This window comes from Battus philenor, unplaced genomic scaffold, assembly GCF_028537555.1.
Source record: "Battus philenor isolate CCGP_79_NKW_IND1 unplaced genomic scaffold, ilBatPhil1.0.hap1 SCAF_20, whole genome shotgun sequence".
Taxonomy (NCBI): Eukaryota; Metazoa; Arthropoda; class Insecta; order Lepidoptera; family Papilionidae; genus Battus; species Battus philenor.
This window is the reverse complement of record NW_027181683.1, coordinates 10,425,711-10,446,454: the sequence shown is the minus strand read 5'-3', so window position 1 is coordinate 10,446,454 and position 20,744 is coordinate 10,425,711. Positions and strand designations below refer to the sequence as shown.

The window sequence follows — 20,744 nt, the reverse complement described above, 5'->3', positions numbered from 1 at the left end:
TACTATTAAATTTTCATACAAAAAGTTCTTTAATTTGAAATTCCCCGTATGTAGTCATTTTGTTGGACACATGCAGTTGCTGTCATGCCCGCCGGCGATGCGTTTTGTGACGACATCTGTAGGAGGTAAGCAGAGGCGTCTCTTGCTCCGGGGTGACTCTGCCGGTGTGGTGTCCGTGTGGAACGTGGACGAAGCCGCTACACCTGTGTACAACCAGCTGCCTTGTAAGTATGATTTTGAACCTTTCCTGACCTCCTCCATAGATTTCCAATATGATCGAATGAAAGCGTACTTTTTGTTTGGGAACTTCTGGATTCTCACAAGATTCCTGCTAGGAATAGGGCAAGATTATGTAAGTTCCTACCCTCTAAAATTTTCTCGATGGATGTTTTGCGTATTTTACAACAACCCGTTTTGATACCATTACCTATTTGTATGTGTACTATATTTTTTTTATTTATTCATTTAAATCCTATAATCCCTCTTCATAGAGGGGAAATTTTCTTGTTAATATGTTTTAGCTCACGCGCCTATTGTAACTTCTTTGGTGGTAGTCTTTCTTATCTTTGGATTTGCTGGTCGTGTTTAATCATCATGACAACCCGTTTTGTTATCATTATCTATTTGTTTTTAAAAAAATTTAAAATCCATACTAACTACAATATCTATTTTATAAATGTAATGGTAGTAAAAATATTATTGTATAAAGACGGGAAATTATCTTGTTTATATTTTAGCACACGCTCCTATTGTTATGACAAGCTTGGATATGGCGTGGGCGGAAATGAATCCTAGTCCTGTAGGCATTTTGGACCAGTTGAGTCATCCAGAAGAAACAGGTACGCTACTTTGAGACGAACTTTTCTTTATTACTTTTAGTGACCTTTTTATTAAAAAATATTTGATAAAATTCCTCAAAACATTATTAAACTTCCATTAATTCAATTCAAAACACATATTTAAAACATAAATTGAAAAACAAATCATATTATTCAATAAAAGAATATTTAAATGACAAGAATCCTTGGCAATGATGTCGCTTGATTAATTTGTTTTCATTTAAACTAAATCCGACAAAAATCTTTATACATAAATCAAAATTGTTAAACTTTTGTTTAAAAGATAGATTTGTTGAGTTTCTACCTTCTCGGCCACAACTATAACACCTTACGAAGCAGATGGAAGTCAAAAATAAAATTGAGTTTTAAAAAGAGTTGACTGATAATGGTCCAAAGTAGTATGAAGAATGAAAGATTTTTATACTTTTTATCTTTTTTTATCTTTATTTTTTTAAATATATATGCTCAGTGGCTTTCAGGAGTAGGTAGACGCGGCGAGGGTAGGTCCACCACTAGGTAGAATGATGACGTAGTCAAGCTCTTAGAAAGTCGCTGTATGCGGGCTACATAAGACCCGTAATTGGGGCAATCTTTATGGGAAACCTATGCGTCGCAAGTGGTGCCTGTAGCCTGACGTCATGATGTCACATATACACAAACATATATGTGTATTTATTTGCCCGTTAACTTTATTCCCATTCATTATTTTTAAATAAAAATTGTTAAGTATTGTTTACGATGTATGAAGTATAAACCATTTTTGACTGTGAAATTAATTATTGTAAAATGTTTACAGAAATAAAATTAACTGCTTCAATATATCTTCTGGCCGCGAACCGGTTGGTGGTGGGGCGAGAAGACGGCTCCATTGTTATTGTAAACGCCACCCACACAGTTCAGCTGCAACTTCTTCACGGAGGACACCAGCAGCTTGATGGTATGTTTTGTCATTATGATATAACTGTCCCCCCCGTTCTCCCTCCCGAACTGGTTCTTAGTTTTAGCATAGCTGAGAGACTCAGTAAAAGTGGTGCTGTGCCATTCTTTCTGTTTCGAGGGTACGGCTGCGGTGGATCTGTGCGTAATAAACATCTAAGAAAGACCTAAAAGAGCTAAGTACAAGCTCTTTTCAGAAAACTAATACAGGTAGTAGCTAAAAACAATAAGAAATAATTATAAAGTGTAAAATAACCAAATTATAAAATGTAAAATAAAAGATCAGTAAAGTAAAAATTATGTGATAACCAAAAGCTGTGATAGTAAGAAACGAGGCGAAGGAAGTGAGGCGATGAATGAACGGTAGAAAGTAAGTAAAAGAAAGATAGAAATCTTAAAATATAAGTAGAATAAAGGTAGATTATTGTGAAGTATGACAGAAGAGCATGGAAATAAATAAGAAAAAAAGTTAATCATTAAAAGATAAAAACGTCCAGCGGGGCTATATTTTTTTTAAAAAAAAAGCTCTTTTCAGAGAGTGTGAACATACTCTCTTGATAACTTTGGCCTTTGAGTAATCAAGGGTAAAATTGACATTTACCCTATGAAAAAACCTAGAACAATTCTTTATGAACTATAGTCACTAGATATTTAAGCCTTATTTATAAGATAAACATTATAGGCGTCTAGATAAAGCGATTTTCCATGTAAATATAGGTATTCCATAACACCTCTCTTTTTCTTTAAACTCGTTACTACGCCCATGAAAAGTTCCAACGCTCACTAGAGGGCGGTACTTTCCCCGACTAAAAACATTAGTCATATTATAGTTGTCGGTAAGAGATATCCCTGTGTGATAAGACCGCCCATTGTACTCTTATGTTTATTATTATGAAACTATATAAATGTATTCTAGCGTGTACAATAAGAAAATTAAATTAAAAATAATAATAAAAGAATAATACTAATTATCGTTTGAATCAAGTATTGCATTATGTTTATTAATTTATTGTTAAATTTCTCAATTGAAATATTTTGTTTGCAGACTGGCCACCTCATCAACTTCTTCTAGGACACAACGGCAGAGTGAATTGCCTGTTGTATCCGCACCATGTGCATCAGAGGTTTGTCTTTTGTCATATACGAGATATGTTTTTGGTGTATATATATACATTTTATATCAACTCTAGCGGCACCTTTTATTGTGGAAACATAACATTATTACTGAAAAGATAAAACAACAAAAATCTATTGTAGGTTTCTGATCTGTATAGCTTGATTAAATTGTTTCAAAAGGACTTTTATAGGAACTTTTGTTCTATATACATTAAGATATAATTTATAGTTTACCTTAAACGATGCAGGAAAAGACTGGTGTTTTTTGGAAAGATTGCTAAGGAAATTGATCTTTTAAACTTTTTGATTAAAATATATATGAATGTTATCGCCACGACAATTAGCATAGAAAAAAAATTAAATTAGTAGAAGGAAAAGATAATCGTCGTTGTATATCTTCCTCTTTTTATCAGTCAGTCATATAGAAGACGCATAACTGCAAGAAAACTATTATAAATAATAAATTAATCGCAAATGGGGTTTATGAGTGTATAAGTATCATCTCTCGATAGACCAAAACGGTGTTACAAGGCAGTATTCTTAAGACTTAGGCGTATATTTACAATAGAACCAAGAGAGTTCTTAATTTGAATATATTTCCTCCGGTGCGCAATCTTCAAGTCTGTGTGCTTAAAAATACACAATTAATTTAAAAAAAGCCGCGAAAGATATCGATGGCTAGCACATTTTCAAATATTATGTTATAAAAACTGCACATTTGACAGATAGGAGAGTGTAACCCAATGTATGTCGGATAATGGGACCCACGCGTGATGACTTCTGGGCGTCGAGGCAAACGGCATGGAGCCTACAGACTAATAAACTAAAAGATTCCTACAAGAGATTTGGCTATTTAATGTTTTATTTAAAAATAGCATTATGTACTAAAACAGGCTTCAAGTTGCCTTAACTTATTAAACGGGATTATGATGTCGCCTAGCTCTTGGGTTGGTTAAAGGAATCTTCATAGGCTAACATAGCAAAACGACCTGTAAAGGGTCACTTCAATTTTAATTGTTACTTAAACCGCGTTCTCCTAACCACGTTGTAACCTATTTATCTGGTTTTATAATCCCGGAATAAGTGTATGTATTGTGTGTGGCCAGGTACGATCGGGCGCACCTGGTGTCGGGCGGCATCGACTTTGCAGTGTGTGTGTGGGATTTGTTCTCGGGCGCTCTATTACACCGTTTCTGTGTGCATGCTGGCGAGATCACACAGCTCATCGTGCCGCCGCATAACTGCAGTGTGAGTGTTGCCATATTTATTTTTTATGACAGTTACTGGTTACTGTGAGAAACTTTTTCATATAAAAATTATTCCATACACAAAAGCATGTAAGGAACAAACAAATATCCAGTCGCTTGATGTTTTTAACACGTTCATTTTTTAAAACATGATAGCGTGTAAGTAATATGCCTTAAATATGTAAGACTTAATATATTTAAGTATTTAGATACTGTACATGACTACTACAAAATGAAAATATAGTACATGTAACGAATTTGAATACCGCGTTATTAATAACACTCGTTTTTGCATTTATTTAGATTGACTCCATAGATTTCTTTTTCATATTTAATTTACACTATTGATTTTAATTCATGGTAATATAACTTCTTTATATCCTTATTTCTATCCTTCATGGGTCTTAGTGTATGCATATATAATAAATAGGTTCCACATTAGAACCTTCCTATTGTTACTTTTAAAACTAAAATAAAAAATTGTAGTAGTTTTTAAAATTTAAATTGGTGGAGTTTGTTGACTTATTTATGTGGTTGATATTACACTGTACATTAAAAACTGTTAAATTTCATTTAAAAGAGCAACTTTTAAGTTTCTGGCCGACTCTTCTCAATCAATCAGTGTTCGAGCCGGTGATAGCTAACTAGCTGTAATATTAAAGTAATCAATGATTCATAAAGCCATGTAAATGCCTATTTAATTAAAATAAAATAATTTAATCGATATAAATCTGTGATAATTTACTCATAGATCAATAAGTATTGCATGATACATGTATGTCGACAAGTTCTTATTCTAAAACACTTCTGACTGAACCACTGTGTCCTTTTCAAAGTGATGGTCACACAGTTTTCCAAGATTACCCTCCGTTTATTACATGCAATTATAAGAATACCTTCACAAAGTGTTTAGACTCTACATGTCTAAGCTATGTAAGTAGAAGTAACTTATATATTTATTTATTTTCAGACACGTATACAGAAGTGCATCTGTTCTGTGGCGTCGGATCATAGCGTCACTTTGCTCAGTGAGTGAAACTATTTAATTTATAATTAAAATTCACAAGCCAGTTTCAGAAGATGGACAGTAGTGTCCTCTGTATACCATAATATCACACTGCAATCGTCAATCCGTCTGTCTGTATGTCTGGCAAAGCTTGGCGATTATTGTTATACCAAATATCTATGGGCTGATACAATGTCGACTACCAATAAAATTTTTACAATTTGGATTGTATGTTAGTGTAGGCTGTGTGCTCTGTCTTTGGCCATGTGCACAAAGAATATCTAGGTTGACGGGCTAGTTGCAATTATGTATTACTTTTAATATTACTTTCTAATTAATTATGATTCCGAATGTTTTATTTGTTGCACATATATTTATTTATTTCTTTTACATTCTATTTTACGAGAGATTTAATACTTTTAAGCATTTTATACAAGTCAGTATAATTTACGTTATCCTTTATTATATCAGATCACTTTAACTATTATTTGTGGTGCTCATCTATACAAATAAATAAAATTGGAGTGCCTGTTTGTAATATTAAAATAATAGGTTTTTACTATGTGCTTATGGACGGACATATGTACGGTACTTATACCAAAATATTTTTTTTTAATTTTTGTTTGTCCGCCGGTTTGTTGCGGCTAATCTCTGAAATGGCTGGTTAGATTTTGACGGTACATATACTTACTGATGTAATAAGGAGTAACTTAGGCTATTTTTAATTTAGAAAAATTCTGAAACAAAAGAAAAAACAAAATAAAGCTAATGATTTTTTTGTTAAATTCCACGTGGACGAAATCGCGGACACGGCTAGTTTTCAATATTAGCGTTACAGCATTCTTCGAAGCGCTTCAGAAGAGCACTGAACCTTCCGGATTTTCTTAAATACCGCATGTGTTTGGTGGCCACTTGGATTTAGAGAAGGGTAGTCGTAGATTTTTTCAAAGTGTCTACGTATGTAATTTCTGTTCTAAATGTAATACACGTAATGTCAAAGTTAAATTAATTAAATAGGTGTCATAATTTGCTCCGTGGTTTTTATGACACATACTGTTCTTTTTACTATTATACTTGCATTTTCTCTTATAAGTTCCAAAAAAAAATCACCTAATTGGTAGGTCCACTTTTGAGCATTTTCCTTAAGTGTTAAGCGAGTCTGTTTGTACTAGATTTTGAAATTGGTCGATTAATTTCCGTAACAGGTCTTACGGAGCGCAAGTGTGTCACGCTGGCATCTCGTCACCTGTTCCCGGTGGTGAGCATAAAGTGGCGACCGGCCGATGACTTTATGGTGGTGGGCTGCAGCGATGGAACCGTCTATGTCTGGCAGATGGAGACTGGTCACCTTGACCGCGTGTTGCACGGTAAGTAGAACAACAGGTGAAGACATAATTACGTAAATTTCGTCTTCAAAGCTAGTAATTTCTTTATGAGTGTGGGTGTACGCCATGGATGCACAGATCGCGGCCCGCCGGTTGAATACTGCTGGCCCGTCGACAGCAAAAATAATACTCTCGTATATTCGTAAAATATTGACTTCTGGCGGTCGACTCGCCATCAGTTCATGATTTGCCCGAGTGGCCCCTAGTCTTAATAAATCTGTGCAACCGTGGTGTACGCAAACAAAATAAAGTTCCACGAGGTATCTTAGACCGTCTTTTTCTTAGTTTCAAATCTAAAATTAAATATAGACATTCATGACTTTTTAGTTGATCGAAATGTATGGAACTTGGTTTGTTGACTCATTTAATTAAATAAAAATAAAAAAGAGCAACTGTTAAGTTTCTGGCTGGTCTTCTCAGGAGATCAGGATTTCCAGCCGGCTGTGGCTTACCTTAACCAATCTTCCTAAATATAAGATTATTTTTTATTTGTTCCATGTATATTGTATGCAGGCATGATTGCTGAGGAAGTGTTGTCTGCGTGTGATGAGACAGTGGCGGACGATCTGGGCGGTTCCCTAGCAGCCGGCGCTGGTGACCTGCAAGGCCTTGCCAATCCAGCTGTTCACTTCTTCAGGTACACATCAAAGAGATATAAGTCAGCAGTATTTGTCAATGGTTACGGTGGTAGTATGTATTTCTAGACGTGGAAGATTTGCTTTGCTTTTATGATATTATCTATAAGGAAGTAATCGGATCGATTTCATCCTTAATATTCCGAATCCATTTAAATAGACCAGCGCTGAAATGTGATTGAATTTTTTATTCAAGCATATATGCGTGAAACATATTTGAAAAACAAACACTATTAACATTTGAATAAAAAATTCTTTATTTTCATTTGAAAAATAATGTTATTATAGAAAAATCCCGTATACACTTGAATTCTAATATTAAAGTTTGTATGTGTTTTTATTCAGAGGGCTTCGTCATCGCAACTTGACGGCCATGCGTGCAGCGACGGCTCGTGGGTTGGCGGCACTGTCGGGGGGACAAGGCGCAGGGGGCGCAGGCCCTCTGGCAGAGCCTGCGCGCGCCCGCCGTGCCCCCCTCACCGTGCAAGGTTTCCGATCTAATCCCACTGGTAAGTATCCTATCATGTTCATTTATTGTTCTCATTCATTTATGTCATCACCACTAAAGATTGCCACAATGGCCGGTCTTACGAAAGTCACATTCAATGACCACGAGAGCTTGACTATGTTTTCAATCCATTAATAATGAATGACATCCATAAAATAGGGATTTTAGTAGGGGCCTCTGTTGAGTATATCTAAAGTTAATATATATTTTTTCGTATTATCACATTGGACTTTTATTTATTTTCAGTAAGAAAAGGACCAATATATAGCCTCTTCCGCACATGCAGTCTTAGTCGTGTAATAAAGTGCACCGCCCGCCAGCCAACACACAAACTCTGTGTTTGGCACTAATCGGTGTAAAATTACCCCTGAAGTTGCCCCGTGGAGGGGTGAAACACGTGTTGAGTGATTTAGCGGTGTTAGTTGTGTAATTCCCTTTGTTTGCCGTATGCGCATTTATCAGCGGGCTGGCGGGCGGTGCATTTTTTTGCACAACTACTACTGCATTGGCCGAAGTAGCTATATATTGGTCCTTTTCTAACTTAGGATGGACTTCCGCAAAATAATGTCTGATTCTATTAAATATTTATTTTCAATCTTAGATCCGGAAAGCCATATCCTCTTCTTCGACATCGAGGGTCTAATTGTGGAGCTGTTGAGTGAGGAGTACTCTGCAATGAGCCCGGCGAGTCTGGAGGTGATATATTTTTTATTCTGATAATATTCATTTAAGCACACGTCCACGGACATGGTGGACTGATGACCGTGTTACCGGGAGAGAAATATGATCACCATTATTTCAGGTTTAAGACGTTTACTTCTGTATATAGATCATCCACATTGATTTTCAATTGCGCCAATTATAAACTGTTGCACCAAGCGCCAAATCATCGTCTCACACAACGTTCACCGGGCCTTGGTCTCTATTTCAAGATCTTAGGACCCCCAATGGTCATCTTTTCTGCGCGCTATGTGGCCTGGGCACTGCCATTTCAACTTGATAATCCGCTAGCCTATGTTGGTAACTTTCGTCTACAGATCTCCTCATTTCTAGGTTTATATATTTAAATTAATAAAAGGATCTATTTTTGATGTCTCTGCACAAGTAAATGTAGCTTTATATTATACTTACACAATCAAGTATAATTATCAGTCTCACTTGTCAATTCACATCCTGGAAATTTATATATATACAAGAGTGATGTCTGTCTAATCCGCATGAATTCCTGCCAGGTGGATAATTACGCTCCATATTTTCTCTCAGACATTATGGTACTAATACAAGATCTATTTGTTTTTGAACTGCGTATTTATGATATAAATTGTTCTTTATACCAGGCCGCCGGTTTGATCACCAGTGAATACATGAAGGTGGCCGCCCTCACACAGTCCGCCAGTCCTGACGCCGCGAAACGTATATCGGGTAATTGTTTATAATTATTATCTTTTGTACACATGCTGATAGTATAGGAAAGTCAAGTTAGGTTTGTAAGCAACGGGGCCACAAAAGGAGCAACATATATACAATATCCGTTTCGTAGAATATTATTTCTGGCGCACGACTGACAAAACATCACGTAGGTAGTGCGAAACAGAGATAATACTCTACGAAGCCGAAATTAGTTGATTGTCTCTTTCCAAAGGTCGATGTGCAATATTAATCGCCGGGTACTGTAGTTTAATATCACGAGGTCATGGCATCTTGTAGTACTTCTTGATGAAGACTATCATATTTATCAGTAGCAATACTTTTTCTTTCACAAAGGCTTTGCTAAGCACTTTGTGAAGTTTATATATAATGTGAGTTTAGAAATGTGTTTATACATAGATTTCTGCAAGGTTCGGAACGTCGTTTCTATATAGAAGAACTTGGTAAGAAATTCTATAGTTACTCTTTTTACGTCAATTTTACGATTTATCCTGTTATTAATCTCCTATTAAATTAAAATCAGCATAATACTAATTCCAGACATGTTTTTCTCCTTCCTAATCTTTTAATATTACGATATGCTATGTTGTTCAATCTTGTGCTATAAGAGATTGATTTTTTGTGTATACATTTAAATATACTATGTTAGTTAAGATTAATTTTTGAATCACTAGCTAAGTTTGAGACTTTTGAAAACATGTGCTCGCCTCTAGACTATTTCAATGTTTATTAAATATGACAACATGTCATATGTCAACGAAAGAGGCAATCCATTGTATGATTTATAATGAAATTAATTTATTTATTTAAAAACTTCTTATACAATTTATCAATAACGGCGAACTTAATTTCCATTTATTCGGCGCAGAGGCAAATTAGTGAAGATAGGTGAAATAAGTAAATATAAAAGATATATAAAATAATAGGCTTTGGTACACGATACCCTGATATTGTATCAACGGACTATTTTCCGACAGACAGCTTACAAACACAAGACTGAAGTAAAATTTTAACGACATTTTCTAAATAATGATCTTCATTTCTTGACATTAATGTTAGTATATGAATAAACATTGATATCTCGGGTGCATTAAAATTGGGTAATGTAGGGTCAATTGACACACTTTGATGTTTATGTTAAGTAAAGTGATTGTTATTTATAAAAATGGCAATCACAAATTACAAGAACAATGTTAAATAAATATTTACACGTAAAGTGATAAATAGTTCTATCTAGAATATTTTTCTCATTAATAAAACAGTTGAGACTGCTAAAAAAGTTTAAACAAAAATATCAAGCATTACCTTAAAACTTATTGTAAAAATGACATACCTGTTTGAAACTACAATCACTGCAATAATAGAATACTATTTTAAACAATAGATTAGTATAGAAGTATTTCATAGAAAATTTGGCACCTAAAATGGGAAAAAGGATATTTTAAATTGGTTACAAAAAGCTGCTTGCTTAATTGGCCCATCTTGTTTGACATTAGAGATATTCATTGCCCTGAGATAATCAGGTTTGATTTTTAATATTTGTTAAAACAAATCTAGACTTGTTTTGTTAATTTAATATACTTCGTAAGAAAATGGGCATGTTTTAGGACGCCATGGTTCTAAAATTCGCTTTGTGTGTATATGGAATAAAAAGACTTTTTCCTTTGCCTTAAAATGACAGTAATGACAGATGACATTGACGTATGTGACAGACATCTCTTTCTAGTCTGAGGGTAGGTTTGTGGAAACTTTACAAGGTTAATACTTATTGAAGAAAATGAGAAAAGCCTTATTAAATACTTTCATTTATAATTTATGGACTTCCAAATGCTATACGTAAAATGAATTTAACGTATCTCAATTGAATTTTTATATTATAAATATATATATATTTTAGTGTTAATGTCAAAGATAATTACGTAAAATTTTTCGTGTATGCCTACCGAATGAAACGGATAGATTTCTTCGGCCGTGTGAAAGACAAGGCTGGCGATATGGAGCGAATATTAAAAGAAAAGGACAAACATGGTTTGTATACGATTTGGAATCAAATCAAATATTTCTCGAATAAATGATTTATTGGAATTTCATTACATTATTTTCATTGAACACGTACGTAGAATACTAGTGTTTTTTTATATTCACTTTTCACCGTAGCACTGTAGACTTAATATCTCAGCATTCTGTAGATGTGTGAATAAATACGCTTGTACTATTTCCTTAAAATGACAATAATATCAGATGACTATGACGTATGTGACAGATGAGGGAGGACGGAGACGATAGACGATTTTGTACTGACATGTTTATTTAAAACATATATTAGAATCATCCACCACTTCGCACTGGCGCCATCTCTAGGCATTTATTTATATTATTATCGACTTAGGGTCATTTAAAGTAACCATATATGACGTCATGAGAAGAATGTCAGGGGTGTCCAATTTTATAGAAACAAGAATCAGATAGAACTCCGCCATAATAGCATGTTTTAACTTTAAGCTACGAAGGTTCCAAACGCGCGCACAAGAGCCCACAACATACTAAGACGGCTTAAAAAGGTGTTTTTTTGTGATCACTTTTACATTATCCTTATACCTTAGTTAATACATTCCCCAGCTTTATTGTTATCTATATTATCCTTCTCACTATTAGAACGCATAGATTAAATCAGGGGTTTTATGGGAATTTTACAAAGTTAATACTTTATAAGAGAACAAGAAAAGCCTTAATTAATATTTTTATTTATAGATTTAAAGCCTCCAAATTAATCATATTTTCAGTAAAACGTATGAAGATCAAAAAGTAAGATGAAATTGTCATTTAAAATCGACGAGGGACACGTCCAAAAAATCCTCGCTGATACTGTTGGAATATCAATAGGCTCACTCCGAACCATTTTGAAGGATGTTCTGTGTTTTACATTCGTCAAATCTCGATTGGTCGATGTCATACTGCATTGGTTCCGCAACTTTTTTTTCCAAGAACATCACTTTTGTCGTTCCACAACCACCTTATTTGCCTGATTTGGCTCCGTGCAACTTTTGACCATGGCAGAAAACTCAAAAAGCCAATGCAGGGATGCCATTTTGAAAAGATTGAGGAGATAAAAACCGAATCAAAGAAGGTCTTACACGCTGCACCGGAGGACAAGAAAAAGGGTTGGCAAAAGGGAGTTTTAATGAATGGTAATTACTTTGTAGGGAATTAAATTGATTTGGAAGAATAAATAAAGAATTTACATTTTATAAACAAATTCACCTTACTTTTGGATCGCAGTATTATATTAGTATTATAGTCGAAAATAATTGGGTTATATTTTTCGTGTACGCTTACCGATCGAAACGGATAGATTTCTTCGGCCGTGTGAAAGACAAGGCTGGCGATATGGAGCGAATATTGAAAGAGAAGGACAAACATGGTTTGTATACGATTTAGAATGAAATCAAATGTTTTAATACCCACTGTATTAGAGTTTTATTTCATTATTTTTAATGATTAATTTTACTAGTGTGTTATTATCTTTTTGTCTTTTTTACATTTGCTTTTCACCATAGCACCAGGTGGATGATTATTATTACGATTTTATTTCTATCTATCAAAGGTGCACAACGTTGTACTTACAAGATCAATATTAAATAAAATAATAAAAATAAAGGCTGTCCCGACAGACTGTGTTCCGCCAGTTGTAAGTCCTGTGGCATTTTAATAGAAAAATAATGCATCGTTATTTTCTTCGGAATGATCATTATTAATGATTTCTTAATAAATAAAGATTGTTAAACAACAATTTAAATTTGCAGCGCGTGCATCGTCAAACGCGCGAAGTTCACTACAAACTGTCAAATATGACCAAAAGTTTTTGGGACTAGTTTATATATATATATATATATATATATATATATGAAAAAGACAAAATACGTATATATATATATATATACACAATATACATTACACATCTATACACATATTTATATATATGTATGTGTATAGATGTGTGTGTATGTATATACACATATATATATATATATATATATATATATATATATATATATATTTATATATACGTATTTTGTCTCTTTCATACCTTTATTTGTAGTGTAATCTATTAGAATATAGTATTAATGTAGTGTGGTAATGGAATTTCATAAATTTTCCGCTCTAACAATTTTTGTTACGTGGTCCAGGTATTCTCGCAAAAATGAAGGAAGGCGCAGAGACCATGCAGACCAAGTTACAGGCTAAAGCTGAACAGCTGAAGGGCAACGTAGATCATAAAGGTAAGTGTATTTATCATGTTTGTGACAAATAAGCAATGGTAACTGAAATGGAAGTTCGGCCCTCTTGAACTTCGTCACGTAAACGAGGTTAATGGTTTACCTCAAGCCTGTGGAGTCAATATATACCAATAAGACAACAACGTCAGACCATGAAATACCTCAATTTCTGTTGATTTGTCTTGTTTCGTAACTAAGCAGAAAGGTTTCCTCGGATTAGGCTGAAGCACAATTGTCACCACTTTGCCCCAGCGTGGTGCATGACGAATTTTCCAAAAAAGGTCACCATCCTCGGTAGTAATGGATACGACGCAAAAAGAAAAGCGAGAGGAACCTGGATTGGGATCAACACGTTTATCATTCCGTTTTAAGGGTAAAATTACTTAACCTCAGCTTATTCGGTGGCTTTTTTGGGCTGACGTTACTAGAAATTCGAGAACCGATAGTGATGTGTTGGTGACCAAAGGAATTCCAGCAACATTTCTATACTTCATTGGAGAAAACCTTCTTGGTACTTGGTGGTACCTTGTGTATTCTGTCCATTCTAGTCAAGCGCAAGTTCTTGTTTGGCTGCGAAGGTAAGTGTTAAATAACTGCTTATAATTTATTGATAACTTTTTTAATATTTATAAAAGCAATATTTTTAAATAAGACTTATTTTATATACTCGTATATCTATTTTTATTTTCTATACACATAGATGTCAGAGAAATAGCCTCAGTTATGTCATCATTTATAATGTAATCATACAAATAATATTAGTAATGACACACTTCTATTAGAACACAGTTTCAGAGAATCTTATATACGAATAACAGCGTAACGATGTCTTTAGAAATCGAAGAGACGACTTCTCTTCTGCAGTCAGGGCGATGTTATTTATATCCGTCAACCAGCAAACCATAAGCGTGCACCCTAAGCAATTGCTTTCTTAGAATCCGGAGTTTATAGTAGCTTGTACACATGTTCATAATAACCAATTTTCAACAATTACCATATTTAGCAAAGCTGTCATGCCGATTTATATTCTTCTGAATATCTCGATGTTTCGATATAAAAATGGTTGTGTGGAAAGGTGATTTTTATAATTTCAACTAAATAATGCATGTGCGTATCTGCATTAACCCTTTCGTTACTTGCGCCGGAGTTAGTCGGCGTCCACCTCGTAATGTGGGCTTATGTGTAGATCCCCGTTTTAATATTTATCACAGGCAAATAAATTACTAAGAATTATCCTAACTTCTATTTTTAATTAATATACAAGTAAAATCTTTAAATTTGTAAGATTAATGAGAAAATTCAAACATCAGCTTACCGCCATGCAATGTGCACACTTCGCGGCGCACATGCACGATTCAGTAGCGTCATTTCGGCGGAACGGACTGCGGTAAGGAAAGGGTTAAAATGTTTGTTCAACGATAATTGACATCAAACGTATATGTTAAAATGGACATTCGTCCAGAATCAAATTCATTTAACAGAGCGATTAAAGCGACAGTTAAGAGCTTAAGAAAATAAATACCGTTTTTGTATAGGAGACAAGGTATGTCTGTTATATTTATATCGTGTAAGTTAAAAGTCAACTGTAATTGATTTGTAGAAATACCTTAGTATTATAAGGCCACAAGTGTTACGAGGTAAAGCATGTAATATTAACCACTCCGGTACGAACTTCGACTTAATACTTTACATAATACTTTAAATTTTTTTAAAAAATACTTTTAAAAATTGTATACTTTTTAGATTTAAATTATTCCCGCGCGTTCGATTTCAAAATTGAACTCCGATTTGTATTCCGAAGCCGAAGAGAGATTGCTTTAACTATTGTGTTTGGGTAAAGCTAATTTGTAAATAGTCTCTTTAAAGTGTAAAGATAAATATTAATTAATTTATTCAACATTGGAACTTTATCAGGACTCTTATTGATCGACAACTTTTTAGACTCTACTCTGACTTGCAAGGTGGTATAGTTATGGAGAAGAATCTCGAAGAAACTCCACAATAACACTTTTTGTAAATACTGATTTATTTATGTACACTTTCTGTATAATATGGCTTAAACGAAAACAAAATAAGCGACATCAATGCCAAATATTCTTTTAAATTAAATATTCGCTTATTAAACAAAATGACTTTTCCGTCAATTTATTTTTAATATGCGTTTTGAATTTTGTAAATGGTATTCCAATAATTTTTAGTGGAATTTTATTAAAAATCTTGCAAAATGCACTAGCTCGATTTCGACTAATAACAGTATAAATGAATAAAATACTAAATATACACTTGTTAGGGATTGAACCCGCAACTTGCTGTCAAGTCTCCGTCTTTATTAACTAGTCTGCCATTAAAATATTGCATACCATTCAATAAACAGACGTACAATTTACTTGCTGTCAAATGGTCCATGTTTAATGATTGACGTTCACTTGAGAACTTTAATGCCATTCTGTCGTTCTGATTTACGATGAAATAGATCCTTTGAGTAGCCCGTGGATATTTTAAAGAATTTATTAAAGTTTCCTACTATCCTTTACTAATGGCATAATTAATTCTCGTCAACCGTTGACATAGTGCAGCCCTTATAAGTACATACGATTGCAGCGTTCACTTGAATTTATTCATGGAATGCAATTTTACCTTAAGGCTGTATATACAGAGGTGTCCAAGCTCCTAGATAGTCCGAGTCATTTTTCAAAAACTTGAAATTTTTCAAAACCTACTTTTATTAATATATGGTTAATATCTATTGATATCATACAAATAAAAGCGCCGAATTTGTGTATTAAATCTAAATATAAAAAATTAAACACATCTATTTTCATATCTCTTGATAATTGTTTGAAATATATATTATAATAATTCTTCAAAGCGCCGCATATGGTTCGCGAGCCGCAGGTTGGCCACCCCTGCTATATAACTTTATTTGTCGGGTTTTTGTCTTACAATGTATATTGAAGTTAGATTTGGTTATTCAAAATACTTGACATAGCAATATTTGAATCAGCTATAGCGTTTTAAAAATAAACGCTGTTTCTTTTTTTCATTGATGCCGATCGGTAAAACCATCGTCATCTCAGTCACTGCAGTGGCAAGTGAACAATATTAAGTCCACCATGTTCCCGGATGACTCACGCGGCACTAGTGAGTCTATAGACTCATTTTTTGTAATATTTACACATTTATGTAACGCCATAGGTATGTTACATTCAATTGGTTTTTAATTTACTATCATCATTATCATTTCAGTGGTAATACGTCCACTACTAGACGGTATTTTCATTCAGGGTCATTCAGCGTCAGTCATCAGGACGATTTTCACAAAGTCGTCTGTCCACTTTGGTAGACGTCTTATACTGCGCTTGTCGATTCATGGTCACCTTAAAGCCCCAGAGGTCAACAGTTTTGCATCTGATCTGGAGTACCAAAATTTCTTAGTAATTGTTTAGTGTATCCATTTTGGAAAATTGGACCCTAAACGTGTATTATACGATATTACCTATGCTTATAAGCTGTTACAAAATTATGAAATACCCGAAACAACAGGACGTTATAAATCCTCTCGATACTGGTTGATTGGTTATAGGTGCAAAATCTAAAAAAAAATTACATCTACTTCCAAACATTGAAATAAGTTACATTAACCCTTTCTTTACCAGCGCCGGAGTTATCCGGTATCCACCTTGTAATGTTGGCTTATGTGTAGATCCCTGTTTTAAGATTTATAACAGCCATATAAATTACTAACAATTATCCTAACTTCTATTTTTAATGAATATACTTGTGAAATCTTTAAATATGTAAGACAAATGAAAAAATTCAAACATCAGCTTACCGCCATGCAATGTGCACACTTCACGGCGCATGCAAGGTTCAGTAGCGTCACTTCGGCGAAACGGACCGCGGTAAGGAAAGGGTTAATTTATTTTTTCCATTGGAATGCAACATGCCAATAATTTATATCAGTACAAAGTCTTCAAGGATGTATACTAATCAATAATTAATTTTAATACGTTGTTATTCGAATTTGGAAAACGATTTCCCGACCTTCGTTTAAATTCAGTTTTATATAGTCTTGTTTCTCTTGAGTGTGTATGATTGATTTTTGGATCGAGTGTACCATACTTTAGATGACAGTAAACCAGTTACATTACTATATACGTCTACTAATTTAAAGTTTTTACATTTGAATCCAATCACCATGTATAAATGCTTAACAAGTATACAAAGGATTATTTTCGCGTACGTCGTAAATTTATGTACAAGGTTGGGCGGAGATTACAAGACTTACAGGTGACCTAAACCTAGGCAGCGGGCGTCGGCGAGCGCGGACCTTGTCTGCGCTAAATGCTAACCAGTCGCATACGCTCTATTTTCGGAAATCTTTCACACGTTAAGTACCTTGTTTACTTTATAAAAATGTCACGGTTACTGTACTGTACTTGCTTATAAGTCGACGGTATAATTTATTATTACACTATTCATTTGTGTAATGCCATAAGCGTGTACATTCGATTTTGTTCTTTTCACCAAAATGGTGTAATTTCGCACGAATCTGAGCCATCTCATATATTATTTCATTAAAAAAATATTTGCTAACTTCATAATACTCAATAAATATGTTTAAGCGACCCGCCAAGCATTTCTAAAATCTAATTTGTTTAATCGATTTTCTCTCAACAATATATTGTTATAAATTATTTATAATAAAATATTAGTACATGCTGAAAAATAAAAACTGGGTGATGCCCGATTAGAAAACTGCGTACGGATTATATAGAGACTTATTGAAAAAACGTTGCCAAATTTCTCATTAAAATTATCAAGTATTATAGTTTCGTTTTCCGTTTTTATTTTGTTTATTTTTATTTTGCCTCAAATTATGGTTAATTGCTTATTTTCGGACGACAAGAAATTAAGAGGTAAAAAATTGGCCTGTTGATTAAAAAGGTTGCTCACCCCTGATCTAAGTGAATTGATAAAATTAGAATATTAAAATTTTATTTACTCTGACGATATGTGTATAATTAGTTTCATTATTAATATCTTTCACTATTTCACTTAATTCGGCAATTTTTATTTCTTGCCTGAAATATGAAAGCAGGGTAGTAAAGACGACCTTGTTCAAGTCTTCAGAAAATCCTGGATGCAGGTTCCTTCTAATTGGTGCTATTAGAGATCAAGGATGTACAGCAGTGATGAGTTGGCGTCCTGCGGATTAATGGATGAAGATGATGAAGCGATTTTACAATGCGACCACGCTGACAGATATGATTTAATTTAATGTATTTATTTATAAATTTTAATCAAATATTATATATTACATGTATGTATGTACAATCTTGAATCATAATCGCAATAATGACAATATAATTTATTGTTACTTGAAATGCAGCACATTACTTCCTTATAGTTTCTGCGCGGTGTTTGTGTAGGTTGCTTATCTTTTGTTATTTTATTTACGCCTGTAATAGTTTAGTTCAATATCAAACGAGTGATACAAAAAGTTCATGACATAAAATCTTGCTACATAGAGATATATTACAGATTTTATTTCACGAACGAAGTGGAGCAAATAAGAAAAATTATAAAAAATGTATATGTTATTATTCATAACTAGCAAGATTGCCAATAGTATCTTAGAATTACAAAAAAGAATTCTCGTACCTCGTTAACGAAGATAAGTGTAAGTAAGAAGCAAACGGGTTTTGAAATTGGTTTCAACATTTTCTTTATTTATTATTTTTTTTTTTTGGATAAAACGAACATTACTGTTCTAATGGAATTCGCAATTTCCTCGGATCATCACCAAGACTACATTTGAGTACACCTAAAATGCGCAATCATATTTAATTTTGTACTAGGTTCGATATCAGTCTATATACGCAAACTGCAGGGAAAAGCCTTCGCCTAAAGACATGTGGGGGATATACCATAATCGCCACACTTGGCAGACGAGTTGGGGATTGCAGTATGGTATTATGGTACGCAGAGGACGCTGCTGCCCGTCGTTTGGAAACTTATTTGTATGCAGAGGCAAACGTATATAATGAATGCATAATGTTTGAATTATAAAATTGTATCCCGGCCTGAATCCTATCCTGCGGCCTATGATCGCAAGTTTTAGCCCTCTACCGCTGGGCTACCACTTCTCATATCCCATTTATAGGTATAAAATCTCTAGGACGTTCCTCAGGAACATTTAGGCTGCTGCATATTTACGGAGTGGATTGGAACAATACGCCGAAGAGACTTTTGATATAAATCAACCCTCTTTTGGTTTTCTTATCAGATACTCTCATCATTTTTATTTCTAGATTTAACTATTAAATTTCTACTACTATGAAATCTTTTTTTCCTTAATTCCTCATTCTGCTTATTGTTTTTAATACAAATGAACATATTTAATAATAAAAATAAAATGATTTCATGTAACCACTGCGATGATAATAAAATTATTTACGAAAATAATCATTTATAGCAATGCCCAGATTTTTTACGAATTTTACTGTTTCATTGAACATAATACTAAAATATTAAAATATTGTACTAGTCAAATTGTTGTACAGTAATATTTTAAACGATTACTTTTTGAATCGTTCCATTTAGGTAATTAAGCGCACGATTAAACAACAGCTCGGCGCTTAGTGTTAATTTCAAAAGCTAATCAATCAAGGCGGTGTTATATTTCACGTCGTCCTTAACATTGTGTGCGAGTGGGCGAGATTAGAACAGATTGTGCGGAAATGACAGAAAGCCTAACGCCTGTTGGACATGAGTGCCCGCCTATTATACAGCTAGCGGACGGCTCGTTCGGGTTTTATTAATATATTTGCACTCAAGGCGATCTACATTCATAAATAAATTGTTCAATTACCACTCCGTGTACGTACGGACGGTATGAGTTTTTTTTTTTGGCATATTTTATCGATGCCAATTGTCACATGAATGTTCGATTTCATCATTAATCTCGTCCATTTCGATACCTTGAAACGGACCTTGTGTTTGCGGTCGTTAAATTATTATAATTAATTTGAACTTTCTCTTAAGTATTAAGTTGAACAGCAAAAGAATTTGTCATAAATCTGATTTTGTTGTGTGAGTGTGATACAATAAAATTTAATATATTATACAAAAATATTATTTATATTATATCCGCATGAGAATATGGAGTAGATATATAGTAAGAAATTTTAAATTTTTGCTACAAAAGATTAACCATATTTTAAAGGCCAGTAGTTAAGTTACGAAACCTCTGTTGTTAAAAATGTTCATGGTTGTAATGACCATTTTAATTACTGTAGTCGATTGCATACTTGTGTGTGTGTGTGTGTATCAATCTAGAGTACCTATAAGGTATCGAATTCCTG

General features: G+C 33.8%; 1 protein-coding gene across 1 annotated transcript in view; it reads left to right on the top strand.

Annotated features, from left to right (window-relative positions):
* Rbcn-3B (WD repeat-containing protein Rbcn-3B) overlaps window positions 1-20,744 on the top strand; it is a 121,718-nt gene that overhangs the window by 9,492 nt on the left and 91,482 nt on the right. The window contains exons 9-20 of the mRNA XM_068766233.1: window positions 77-224; window positions 738-839; window positions 1,636-1,776; window positions 2,821-2,899; window positions 3,998-4,139; window positions 5,109-5,166; window positions 6,350-6,511; window positions 7,043-7,166; window positions 7,510-7,673; window positions 8,274-8,368; window positions 9,010-9,094; window positions 13,288-13,380. Coding sequence (XP_068622334.1) covers window positions 77-224; window positions 738-839; window positions 1,636-1,776; window positions 2,821-2,899; window positions 3,998-4,139; window positions 5,109-5,166; window positions 6,350-6,511; window positions 7,043-7,166; window positions 7,510-7,673; window positions 8,274-8,368; window positions 9,010-9,094; window positions 13,288-13,380 — 1,393 coding nt within the window. The remainder of the gene's footprint in view (window positions 1-76; window positions 225-737; window positions 840-1,635; window positions 1,777-2,820; window positions 2,900-3,997; window positions 4,140-5,108; window positions 5,167-6,349; window positions 6,512-7,042; window positions 7,167-7,509; window positions 7,674-8,273; window positions 8,369-9,009; window positions 9,095-13,287; window positions 13,381-20,744) is intronic.